Below are 13,169 nucleotides of genomic sequence, written 5' to 3' on the forward strand. Positions count from 1 at the left end.
GAGTTCAAATCTGGCCTCAGACACTTGACACTTACTAGCTGTGTGACCCTGGGCAAGTCACTTAACCCCCATTGCCTGCAAAACAAACAAACAAACAAACAAACAAACTGTGGGCCACGTGATTGACACCTCTGATCTATAATGTTGAGTTGATTCCAGGAAGATGACTTTTTAAAAAGGTAAAATTTTGCATTTAATTTTAAAAAACCAGCCCAATTTTACAAGTATATATTGGAAGAAGCATAATTAAATAGTTTATCTGAAAAAGATATGGGAGGGTTTTAGGAAATTCCAATCATTGTGATATGACAGCTAAAACAAATACATTCTTGGGCTACACTGACAGGTATAACCTCCACAAATAAGGAGGTGATAGCTCTTATCAGAACACATGTAGAGTTTTATGCTCAGAGCTGGGTGCCACATTTTTAAAAGGATGTTAATAAACTAGAAAGTTTTCATAGGAGGGCAAACCGCCCCCCCCCACCATGTTAAAGGGCTTGGATTCCATACCATAAGGACAAATTGAAGGAATTTGGGATGGTTAAACTGGTAAAGATGTGACTGGGAAGGATAGGAGTGTGTCATGATCACAGTGTTTATCTTAAGAGCTATTATGGGGAAGAGGCAATAGATTTGTCCTTTTTTGCCCCCAGAAAGCAAAACCAAGAATTCTAATTATGGATTAGAAAAAAAGCATATTTTGATTTGCTATTAGGAAAAACTTCTAACATTCAGAAATTATATGTATGATTCTGTGACATTACTTATGAGAACTGTGGATGACATGAAGCTGGAAGAAATAGCTAAGCATATGTTGGATGATACATTTAGTACCCCAAAAAGAATCTCAGTGATCTAAATCTAATAAGATGAAATTTAATAAGGATGAGTAAGTATGAGGTACTACACTTTTGCAGTTGATTTTTTCGGGGGGGGGGGCAGGGGAAGAGGGTTAAGTGATTTGCCCAGGGTCACACAGCTAGTAAGTGTCAAGTGTCTGAAGCCGGATTTGAACTCAGGTCCTCCTGAATTCAGGGCCAGTGCTTTATCCACTGTGCCACCTAGCTGCCCCAAGCAGTTAATTTTTAAATCCAAATACAGGATGAAAGATGCATACATAGGTTTTATTGGACTGCAAGGTTAGTGTAAGTTAGCTATTTGAGATGGCAGACCAAAACAATATTACAGCCTTAAACTATGTTAAGAGACTTATAGTGTATAATTTCTACAAGAAGGTAAGGGATAATCTTATTGTCCTGTTACTTGATCAAATTACATTTGTTATAAGTATTTTGGAATATTACGTTTTAGAGAGGATTTGGCAGTCAAGTAGAAAGAAGGGCAAGCATAATAGTGAAGGTTCTTGAAACTATGCCAAATGAAAATTGGTTGTTCCTTTAAAGAGGCAGAATTCAGCTTGATGTAAACTTGAGAATAGACCTATCCAAAAATGTAATGGATTGAAATTGTGCATTTTCCATCACTAGAAGTCTTCAATTGGGGGTTTGATAACTATTTTTCTGAGATGTTGTAGAAGAGCTCAGGTTAGTGACCTCTGAACTCACCTCCATTGCTGAAATTTTAAAGTTCTTTGTTAGTTTTTGGATTGTATTAGTTATTATGTCATGTCATTTGATAAGGCTTATTATCGAATTCAGTTAGTTTTAGTTTTTAATTTCATTGTAAAGTTCTTCTGTCTTCCTAATTTCCAGCAAGGCCTTTGATTAGATTATAATGATGTATTACAAGTTATGTTGATCAATGCCCATTTTATTAAAATGTCTCAATCCAAACCCTGAGTCCATCACTTATATATCATATCAGGAGGTTGGCAGCATATTTCATCATGAGTCCTCTGGAATTGAGTTTGTGTTCATTATGTTTATCAGAGTTCCCAAATCTTTTAAATCTGTTCATCTTTACAATATTGTTGATATAGTACAATTTATTCTCCTGGTTCTCATCTCATTCTGCCTCACTTTTATATAAGTCTTTCCAGGTTTCTTTGGAACCATTCTTATAATTTCTTACAGTATAGTAATATTTCATAATGTTCATATTCTATAACTTGTTCAGCTGTTCCCCAATTGATGGACACCCCTCAGTTTCTAATTGTTTGATATCAGAAAAAGAAGTATAATTATTTTTCTTTAATTTTTAAAAAATATTTTATTTTTTCCCCAATTTAAGTTTTGAGTTTCAAACTCTATCCCTTTCCCCCTTGAGATGGGAAGCAATTTGATATAGATTATGCATATGTAAGTCTTTCTAGATTTTTCTCAAATCAGCATACATTTCTTATAGCATAATAATATTCTTTTTTTGAAAGTGATTATAATCCCCCCCCTTTTTTTTTTTTTGCAGGGTAATGAGGGTTAAGTGATTTGCCCAGGGTCACACAGCTAGTGAGTGTCAAGTGTCTGAGGCTGGATTTGAACTCAGGTCCTCCTGAATCCAGGGCCGGTGCTTTATCCATTGCACCACCTAGCTGCCCCAGCATAATAATATTCTATTACAATCATATACCACAATTTTTTCAGCCATTTCCTAATTGATGAACATTGTAAAAATTTCCCCCCAGTTTTCTGCTTTTAATTTTGGTTGCATTGAAGCTTTTTTTGTGCAAAACATTTTTAATTTAATACGGTCAAAGTAATCCATTTTATTTATTGCTCTTTATCTCTCATTTCTCATTTAGTCCTAAATTCTTCCCCTATCCATAGATCTCACAGGTAAACTTCCATACTCCCCTAATTTGCTTATGGTATCATCCTTTTTGTCTGCGCATCCATTTTGACCTTGTCTTGATATTTGGTTTGAGATGTTGGTCTGTACCTAGTTTCTACAATACTGTTTTTCAGTTTTCCCTTCAGTTTTTGTCAAATAGTGAGTTTTTGTCCCCAAAGCTTGGATCTTTGGTGTTTATCAAACACTAAAATTACCATGGTCACTTAATATAAGGTATTGAGTATTTAATCTATTCCACTGATCCGCCACTCTATTTATTAGCCAGTATCAAATTGTTTTGATGATTACTGCTGTATAATACATATAATTACTTTTTAATGTGCCAATATAAATTATTTTCAAAGTTTATCTTTTGGCATTTCATGACATCATGAACTATCTCTTGGATTTCTTTAATTCCTTTACAGCTTTTGCACATAGACCACTTTTAGATTTTATATTTTCAAGTTAATTTAGAACCATGAAGCCTGTTGTCAAATTTAGAAGGTAACATTCCCGACTCCCTATTTTATGATATAATTTTGAGAAAATTTATACTGTTTATCATTGATATTTACCTTCTAACTTTTTCTTTTTTCCTTTTTTCAATCTTCATATTTCTTTAAATTTGTGGGGTTTCAGATTTATTTAAAACTCATGATAAAGTGCTAACAGATGGTTATTGCTTTATTGATATGATTTTTTTTTTAAGTGAGGCAATTGGGGTTAAGTGACTTGCCCAGGGTCATACAGCTAGTAAATGTTAAGTGTCTGAGGCCGGATTTGAACTCAGGTATTCCTGACTCCAGGGCCAGTGCTCTATCCACTGCCCCACCTAGCTGCCCCTATTGCTATAATTTTTTAAACTTTAATTTTAACTTTTTAATTTTTAATTTTTTTCCAATTATATATAAATTTTTTTTTAGTTCCAAATTTTTCTCCCACCCTTCCTTCCCTCCCCCCTCCTGAGGCTAGCAGACAGTTTGTTATAGGTCATATATTACAAGCATGTTAAACATCTTTCCATGTTAGTTATGTTGTAAGAGAAGAATCAGAGCAAAAGGAAAATTTAATGCTATGATTTATTTATTTATTTATTTATTTATTTATTTATTTTAGTGAGGCAATTTGGGTTAAGTGACTTGCCCTGGGTCACACAGCTAGTAAGTGTTAAGTGTCTGAGGCCGATTTGAACTCAGGTACTCCTGACTCCAGGGCCGGTGCTCTATCCACTGCGCCACCCAGCTGCCCCAATGCTATGATTTTTAATTGTTCAGTTCTCATTGTTAATATATTTTATTTGTCCACTTTTGCTTTTTAACTGTATAATATGATAAAATTAATTGAATCGTACCAGATTATATTGCCATCTTAAACTCTGCCTTATCAGCATCTTTTGGAATGTATCATTGTTCTTGACTAGTTTGTAATGACAGTTCTTTCCCTTATTTTATGTTTTCTTTGATTTTTTTTATCTCGAAGATTATTGTAAATTTATTATTTTATGTAAGTTTAAGGCATGAAAGCAAAAGATATTTTAAAATAAGAAAGCTTAAATTCTACTTCAAATATAATCAGATGTCTTCAGCTCAGATATTACATGAAAAATAAGAAATCAAAACACTCCTACACAAAGTAAGATGTATTTTCTTAATTTTGAGAAACAGGGTATCCTTTCTAAACTTGGACAAGAGAAATGATGTAATGATTTCCTTCTGTAACTTTAAAAGAGGTATTATTTTTTTTCACCCATTCATCAATCTCTATTTAAAATTTGGAGCTATTATTTATTTCTATTTTATTGTATGTATAAATAAAGTATATTTTGCCTTTGTATACTATTAAGCAGCAAATATACCATGCAATTCTGTATAATTTTTAGTTTCAGAGCAAAGAAATTTTCTTATGTGACTAGTTAAAAAATCAGTATTTATTTTATTTTATTTTTTTTAGTGAGGCAATTGGGGTTAAGTGACTTGCCCAGGGTCACACAGCTAGTAAGTGTCAAGTGTCTGAGGCTGGATTTGAACTCAGGTCCTCCTGACTCCAGGGCCGGTGCTCTATCCACTGCGCCACCTAGCTGCCCCCAAAATCAGTATTTCTAAGAGAAAATTGAAAAAAATGTGTACAAAGGACTCCTGTTCATTATTTTGCTCAACCCTTGTATTCAATATTATTTGCAAGTATATGTCAGATGAAATGAGAGGTTGAAGGGAAGAAGTTATTCTACAAATCACCCTGCCTTCAGTTTTTTCTTTCAATATAGTTTATGTTCCAGTTTTCAGTGTTGTTTGTCCTTCATTCTCTCTCTCTTTTTTTTTTTTAGTGAGGCAATTGGGGTTAAGTGACTTGACCAGGGTCACACAGCTAGTAAGTGTTATGTGTCTGAGGCCGGATTTGAACTCAGGTATTCCTGACTCCAGGGTCGGTGCTCTATCCACTGCGCCACCCTGTCCTTCATTCTCAAAGAGGACCATGACATTGGGGTGATATTTGAAAAATGATGCCTTTATCAGAGAAACTTGCTATAAAATTTTCCCCCAATTTCCTATTTTCTTTCTAATCTTGACTGTGTAGATTTTCTTTGTACATAAACTTTTAAAATTAATGTATTCAAAATTATTCATTTTTGCTACCTGTGATCCTTTCTCTTTTGTTTTTGGTCATAAATTCTTCCCTTATCCATAGATCCAACAGGTAAAATTTTCCACGCTCCCTTAATTTACTTAGGATATCACCCTTTCTGTCTAAAGCATGTACCCATTTTGGCATTATCTTGGTATCTGGTGGTGGGGGATTGTGGTCTATTCCTAGTTTTTGCCAAACTGCTTTCCAGTTTTTCTAGGAATTTTTGTCACAGTGAGTTCTTGGCCCCAATGTGTGAATCCTGCTATATTACTATAGTAATTTAGTGCTGTGTGTACTTTTACTCTATGTTCCTAATCTATTCCATTCATCCACTACTGTTTCTTAGCCAGTATCAGATTGTTTTGATGATTACTTCTTTGTAATATAGTTTGAAATCTGATACTGCTGGGCTACCTTCTGTCACATTTTTTTCCCCATTGGTTCCCTTGATATTCTTGTCCTTTTGCTCTTCCAGATAAATTTTTTTTTCCTAGCTCTTTAAAAGATTGAATTGGTAGATTGAATGGTGTGGCACTGAATAAATAAATTGATTTAGGTAGAATTGTCATCTTTATTATATTGACTCCACCAATGCATGAGCAGTTAATATTTCTCCATTTGTTTAGATCTGACTTCATTTGTGTGAAAAATGTTTTGTAGTTGTGTTTACATAATTCTTGGGTTTTTTCTTGGCAGGTTGACTCCAAGTATCATATATTATCTACAGTTATTTTAAATAGAATTTCTCTTTCTTGCTCTTCTTGCTGGACTGTGTTGATAATATTTAGAAAACCTGATGATTTATGTATGTTCATTTTATATCCTCCAACTTTTTTTTAAAGTTAATTGTTTAGTTAATTCTCTAGGATTCTTTAAGTATATCATCATATTGTCTGCAAAAAGCAATACTTTTGTTTTCTTGTTTTCTGCTCTTACTTTGATTTCTTTTTCTTGTCTTATTGCTATAGCTAGCATTTCTAGTATAATATTGAGTAATAGTGGTAATAATGGAGAGCCTAGTTGCTGTCACTTTTTAAAAACAAAATAACATCCTTTTCTCTTGAATAATTGAACCAGTTTAGTCACACTAACAATGTGTTAGTGTTCCTCACCTTATTGGCTTTTATTCTGAACTTAAAACAGAAAAAATGAACATTTCCATAAACATATCAGAACATGAATATTCTGTATGAAACCAAAAATTTCCATTTCATACCAATTTTTTTTTTATGTATGAGGTATTTTATTTTTTCCATTACATGTAAAGATAGTTCTCAACTTTTGTTTATACATGCTTTACAATTTCAGATTTTTCTCCCTCCCACCCCTCCCTCCCCCCTCCCCTAGACAGCAGGTAATCTGATATAGGTTATATCTATATATCTCTATACATATATATATATATATATATATATATATACACACACATATATACACATAATAACATTAATCCTATTTCTGCATTAATCCTGTTACAAGAGAAAGAATCAGAGCAGTGATGCAAAACCTCAAAATAGAAAGAAAAAAAAAAACCAATAGCACCCAAAACAAAAGAAATAGTATGATTCAATCAGCATCTATACTCCACAGTTCTTTTTTTTTTTCCCTTGGATTTGGAGATCCTCTTCTATCACGAGTTCCCTGGAACTCTTCTGTGCCATTGCATTGGTGAGAAGAATATAGTCCATCACAGTAGGTCAACACTCAATGTTGATGATACTGTATACAATGTTCTTCTGGTTCTGCTCATCTCACTCATCATCAGCTCACTTAAGACCCTCCAGGTTTCTCTGAACTCCTCCTGCTCATCATTTCTTACAGCACAATAGTATTCCATTGTTCATACCAATTTTTAAATAATGTATAAAGTAAAATCAACATGGTACTTTCAAAACTGTCCTGCTTATCTGTGCTTCCTTTTAAATTTCTTTCTGTTTTCTTCTGTGCATTAAAAAAATGTTTCAGTGGCCTAATTTTTGTCATCACTATTGCTAACCCTGCTTATTTCCTCATATATCACTTGCATTAAAAACGGGGAAACCCCCCCAACCCTTGTAATCCATAAGCATAGTGGAGTATAATGAATCTACACAAAGGTCTTCTCCAAAAATGTATGTCTTTGTACCATGGCTGTCTTATCACATCTCTGTCATGAGTTAGGTAACATGCTTCATTATTGAGCAGAGTTCTTAAGTCTTTCAAACTTGTTATTCTTTACAATGTTTCTGTCTAGGCAGGTGTGGTGACACACATTTGTTTTGTTTGTTTGTTTTTGTTTTTGCGAGGCAATGAGTGTTAAGTGACAGCTAGTAAGTGTCAAGTGTCTAAGGCCAGATTTGCACTTGGGTCCTCCTGACTCCAGGGCCACTGCTTTATCCACTGCGCCACCTAGCTGTCCTCGATACACATTTGTTTTTGTTTTGTTTTGCAGGGTAGTGAGGGTTAAGTGACTTGCCCAAGGTCATACAGCTAGTAAGTGTTGTGTCTGAAGCTAGATTTGAACTTAGGTCCTCCTGAAGCCAGGGCCGGTGCTCTATCCACTGTGCTTCCACCTAGCTTTGACACACATTTGTAATCCTTGCTTCCAGGTATCTGAAGCTGCTATATCACTTTATGCTTGAGTGTTCTGAACTACAGCAGAGCTAAACTAATTGGATATTTCCACTAAGTCTAGCATCACTATGTTCTTTCAAGCAAGGGGCCACTAGGCTGCCTAAGGAAGGGTTAACTTCCCCAAGCTGGAAATGGAGTAGGTTAAAGGGCCTATGACAATCAGTAGTGAGATTATGATATATCTTTTTTGGGGGGGTGAGGCAATTGGGGCTAAGTGACTTGTCCAGGGTCACACAGCTAGTATGTGTCAAGTGTCTGAGGCTGGATTTTGAACTCAGGTCCTCCTGAATCCAGGGCCGGTGCTCTATCCACTGCACCACCTAGTTGCCCCCTATGATATATCTTTTATGTTTAAGTTCAGCTATCCCTTTCAAATTTGTTATATAGCTATAGTGCTGGTCTAAACCAACTATTTTTTTTTTAAGCCAAAATGTTTTCCAGATTTTCCAGCAGTTCTTAATAAATAGGGGCATTCTTCCCAGTGATTTGCTGGAACCGACTTCTACTAGCTATTAGATTGTTAAATTTTCAGTGGAAATTTTACAACTTGGAAATTGTAAATGCTACAGATCATGACTTGATTTACTGTTATGTTGATTGTCTAAACCTAAAGTGATGGAGAAAATACTTATAATGCAGATTAATAATAAAAGGTTATTGTACACTTTAAAAATATTTTTCCAACATTGGAACATTGAATTTGATTGGAATAGAATAAATTGTGTGCTAGGAGATGTGCTAAATGCTTTACACATATTATCTCATTTAATTACTTACATAATTTGTTTCAATGGTCACTTTTCTATTTTTGGACTAGTGTTACATAGTTTTGATGATTTTAGGTTTATAGTATTCTTTGAGTTCTCAAGCTATGATTCTCTTTTCATTTATATTTATTTTCATTATTTCCATTGAGATTGTAGATCTTGTATTCCCCCAAATGAATTTTCTTATTTGTCAATATTTTGGAAAGTTTTATAAAATAACTAGTTGGTAGCATGGTATAGCCCTAAATCTATAAATTAATATTGTCATTTCCATCATATTGTTGTTTCATGATCATGAGTAAGGAAATATCCATTTATTTAATTCACTTTTTATTTCTTTAGAAATATTTTATCTTTGAATTTATGTCTTCATTATGGCTTAGTCAATTGAAAAACAGGCATTTTATTTATTTGGCAAATCTTTCCAATGGGATTTCCTTTTCTGTTATGCCTTTCTAGATCTTTTTTTCAATTTGGTAGAGCAATACCAATGATTTTTTGCATATTTGTTTTGTATGTTGTCACATTGCTTAAATATGTTGTTTTTATTTCTGTGTTCTCAATAGTGAAAACTATTTTGTTACCTACAAATGGAGATGATTTTCTCTCTTCTTTGCTAGTGTTTATGTATTAATTTGCCTATGTTTTACTATCACTACCATTTCTAGAACTTTGTCTGATAATAGTGGGAAGAAGGGGCAGCTTTGTTCCCTGTCCCTGTCCTCCCCGTATTTATTGGGACAACTTACAGTGTTTCCTCAATGCAAGTAATGTTATAGAGTGTGTGTGTGTGTGTGTGTGTGCGTGTGCACGCACATGCACACATACATATTTCTTTGTTATCAGGAAAAAAAGGCTCTCCCCATATCTACCCATTTAATAACATGTCCAAGAAAAGGAAATACTCTTATACGGTCAATTTTTGTTAAACCTGTACTAGCCATTAATTATCATTATTATTACTTATTAAGCATCTATAAACTGACCTTTTTTATTAATGAATTTTAGAATTTTGCTAGGAATAAAAGTCAAGGTCACAAACTTAGTTTGATGAGTCTACTTCTTCTTTTTAAACATCAGGACAACAATTTCCTGCCCTGTTAGCCTTTCCTGTTCTACAAAATATTTCAGAGGTCATAATTAGTACCTCAAGAATCACATTGTCAAGTATTAGTACTGTGGGATATAATTTTCATAGACTTTTTATTGTAAATAATATCACAAATGCAAGAATACTTTTAAAATCAGGTATTGAGAGGAAGCAAGGCTTTAAAAAATAATACATTTAGGGGCAGCTAGGTGGCGCAATGGATAGAGCACCCGCTCTGGATTCAGGAGTACCTGAGTTCAAATCTGGCCTCAGACACTTAACACTTATTAGCTATGTGACCCTGGGCAAGTCACTTAACCCCAATTGCCTCGCTAAAAAACAAAAAAAACCCAAAAATAACAATACATTTAAATTAGCAGAAAGCTTTATGGTTAAAAAAAAGATTGTCACACTCCAGTTGGTAAAAGTACCTATGCTGTGCTTACAATAGAGTGATCCTCAAATGGCAGGAAATGTGCTTATGCTTCATTATGTTTGTAGAAATTCTTCAAGCTTTAGAAAGTCCAATGAGTTTTTTCTGTTAGTTTGAAAAACTATCTTTATCTTTTAAAGTTTAAATCTGGAGGAATTCTTATTTTCTTACTAATTTCTTCTCTTAAACTTACCTCTTTCCATAAAATTTTAATTAGCATTAACTCTACTATTTATCTTAGTATCATTGGACAAGATGATTGAACTGTGTAGTTGTTGCTTAAGCATTGGAGATGGCTTTGTGTTTTTTGTTTTGTTTTTTTTTTTCTGGGATATGCAGTTGTCTGACAACTGATAGGATCATAATAGACCCCACAAATTGTGAAGTTCTGTCCTCAGTCTGAAATAATGACCTAAAATTTTTTTGTAAACTAAATTTTTAAAATTACTTTTTCTTAAATTAGGTATATTTGTACCTTATAAATGACTTATAAAAGTATACTCTTGGGGGCAGCTAGGTGGTGCAGTGGATAGAGCACTGACCCTGGATTCAGGAGGACCTGAGTTCAAATCTGGCCTCAGACACTTGATATTTACTAGCTCTGTGACCCTGGGCAAGTCACTTAACCCTCATTGCCCCGCCCCCCCCCAAGTATACTCTTATTATTTGGAATTAAAATTTTGGTTTTTTAAGGTTTTCATTGGTAGCTTTTAAAAAAATCGCCTTTATTTTCCAGTCCTTCCCCCCCCCCCCAGAGAGTCATCCCATATAATAAAGAATCAGGAAGGAAATAGAAAAAAAACAAAACAAAACAGTTTGATACATCAGCTAAATCCAAAGTATATGTAGTTGGGCTAGAAATTTGGGGACATATCTTCTTCAACTCTTGCCCTTAATCCATTTTACTGTTTTTCTTTTGATCATTTTAAATTCCTAAATTTCTTTTGATTACAAATTTATTTTCATATGCAAGAAGATTTTTCATTTTTGTATTTCTTTTCCCTCCAGCATTTCCATGATGGTCGGAAGGCACAACAACACATTGAAACTTGCTGGAAACAACTTGAATCAGTAAGTGAACTCTCCTAAAGAAATATGTTTATAGACTCTTTCAAAGTGACTTTAATGCAATTTGTTTCCAAAACAGTTCCAAATAAGGTGGGTCCTAAAGGAGTATAATCAATATTACATTTTCTTAACAAGTAGTAATGTTGTCTACTCACCTACATTTTATTCTTTTCCTACATTGTCAGGATTAGACAACTTTTAGGTATTTGTTCTTGCTTGTTACTGGAACAAATGTATGCATGTTTTAAGTGAAAGTCTGTAACACTGATTACAGCAAATTATTTTAGTCACAGGTTCTCTTTATTGAGCTTAATTTTAAGTAACATTTTGCTTCTTTGAATCTAATGGTTTCATAATTAAGTGTGTACTTTTCTTTTTTCTTTTAGAGTAAACGAAGATTTGAGAGAGATTGCAAAGAAGCTGACAGAGCACAACAGTATTTTGAAAAAATGGATGCTGACATTAATGTTACAAAAGCAGATGTTGAAAAGGTATACTCTGTCATATTTTTTTCTTTCACTTCCCTATTTATCTGTGTCACTATTTGTCATTATCTTGAATCAGTTCTGCCCAAAGTTCCACTTTTACACCCTCTGAAAGGACATTATTTGTGATGTTTCTCCTTTGTTATTACTTTGAGGTCTGGGATTTGAAATTCAGTAGTTCTGTTACCATTGTGAATTTTTGAAGAATATTTATTGTTTGTGTTATCACTAAGAAAAAATGACAAATATTTTGGTACCTTATGTGAAAAGTATATGAGAATGCTGACCTTAATAATCTTCTAAAGAAAAAGCACCCTTCCTGTTACAGTTGATTGCCAAATAAAACAGGAATCCCCAGGCACTAGACATTTCTAAATGCTTTTGAACTTTAGTTCACATATGAAAATGTAATTTTGCTGACATAAACAGAAGTCCTAGAAGTCTTTTTGCTCTTCCACTTATTCAGATGGATAAATAGTGTCATTCTTATTTTAACTGCTAGGTCATTTCTCTCAGTGGGCTCTCTGACCAGTTATGGGGGGTATGAAGAGCACTGAGATGGAAAAAAAAAACAAACAGTTGCTACTCTCAAGGAGTTGATAGTCTAATAGAGAAGACAACAGGCAAATATATACATAAAAATTACATATGGAATAAATAGGAAATAATTAATAGTAGGAAGACACTAGAATTTAGAGGGGCTTGATAATTTAGAGGGGTTCAAATAAAAGATTAGATTTTTTTTTTAAGTGAGGCAGTTGAGGCAATTGACTTGCCCAGGGTCACACAGCTAGTAAGTGTTAAGTGTCTGAGGCTGGATTTGAACTCAGGTACTCCTGACTCCATGGCTGGTGCTCTATCCACTGAGAGGATTTGTATTTGATCTTGGTGGTGATAGGGAGCCACCAGAGTAGGAGGATAGTTTTTAAGGGAGACAAACCTGAAATTTTGGAAAACCACTTTGGTGGATATATGGAAAGTGGATGAAATTGACGAGAAACTTGAGCAGGTAGACCCACCAGCAGGCTGTTGTAATAGTCCAGGTATGAGGTAATGAGATCCTACATTAGAGAGTGGTAGTAGTGTCAGAAGAGGGAAGACAGGGTGCATTGGATGCGAATGGATGAGAGCAAGGAGTCAAGGATGATTCCTAGGTTGCAAGCCTGAGCTATTGGGAGGATGGTGTGGCCCTTGATAGTAATAGAAGCCAAGAGGGCAGGAAAGTTTAGGGGGAAAGATAATGAATTCTGTTTTCGATATGTTGATTTTAAGATGTTTATTGGACATCCAGTTGGAGATGTCAAAAAGGCAGTTGGAGAACATAATATTGGTAGTAAGCAGATGGATTGGGGCAG

General features: G+C 34.2%; 1 protein-coding gene across 17 annotated transcripts in view; it reads left to right on the plus strand.

Annotated features, from left to right (window-relative positions):
• Nucleotides 1–13,169, plus strand: part of FNBP1 (formin binding protein 1) — a 182,910-nt gene that overhangs the window by 110,059 nt on the left and 59,682 nt on the right. For all 17 annotated transcript variants that reach the window (XM_043982570.1, XM_043982568.1, XM_043982572.1 and 14 more), the window contains exons 5-6: nucleotides 11,270–11,332; nucleotides 11,716–11,820. In XM_043982570.1, coding sequence (XP_043838505.1) covers nucleotides 11,270–11,332; nucleotides 11,716–11,820 — 168 coding nt within the window. The remainder of the gene's footprint in view (nucleotides 1–11,269; nucleotides 11,333–11,715; nucleotides 11,821–13,169) is intronic.

Source organism: Dromiciops gliroides, chromosome 2, assembly GCF_019393635.1.
Source record: "Dromiciops gliroides isolate mDroGli1 chromosome 2, mDroGli1.pri, whole genome shotgun sequence".
Lineage (NCBI taxonomy): Eukaryota > Metazoa > Chordata > Mammalia > Microbiotheria > Microbiotheriidae > Dromiciops > Dromiciops gliroides.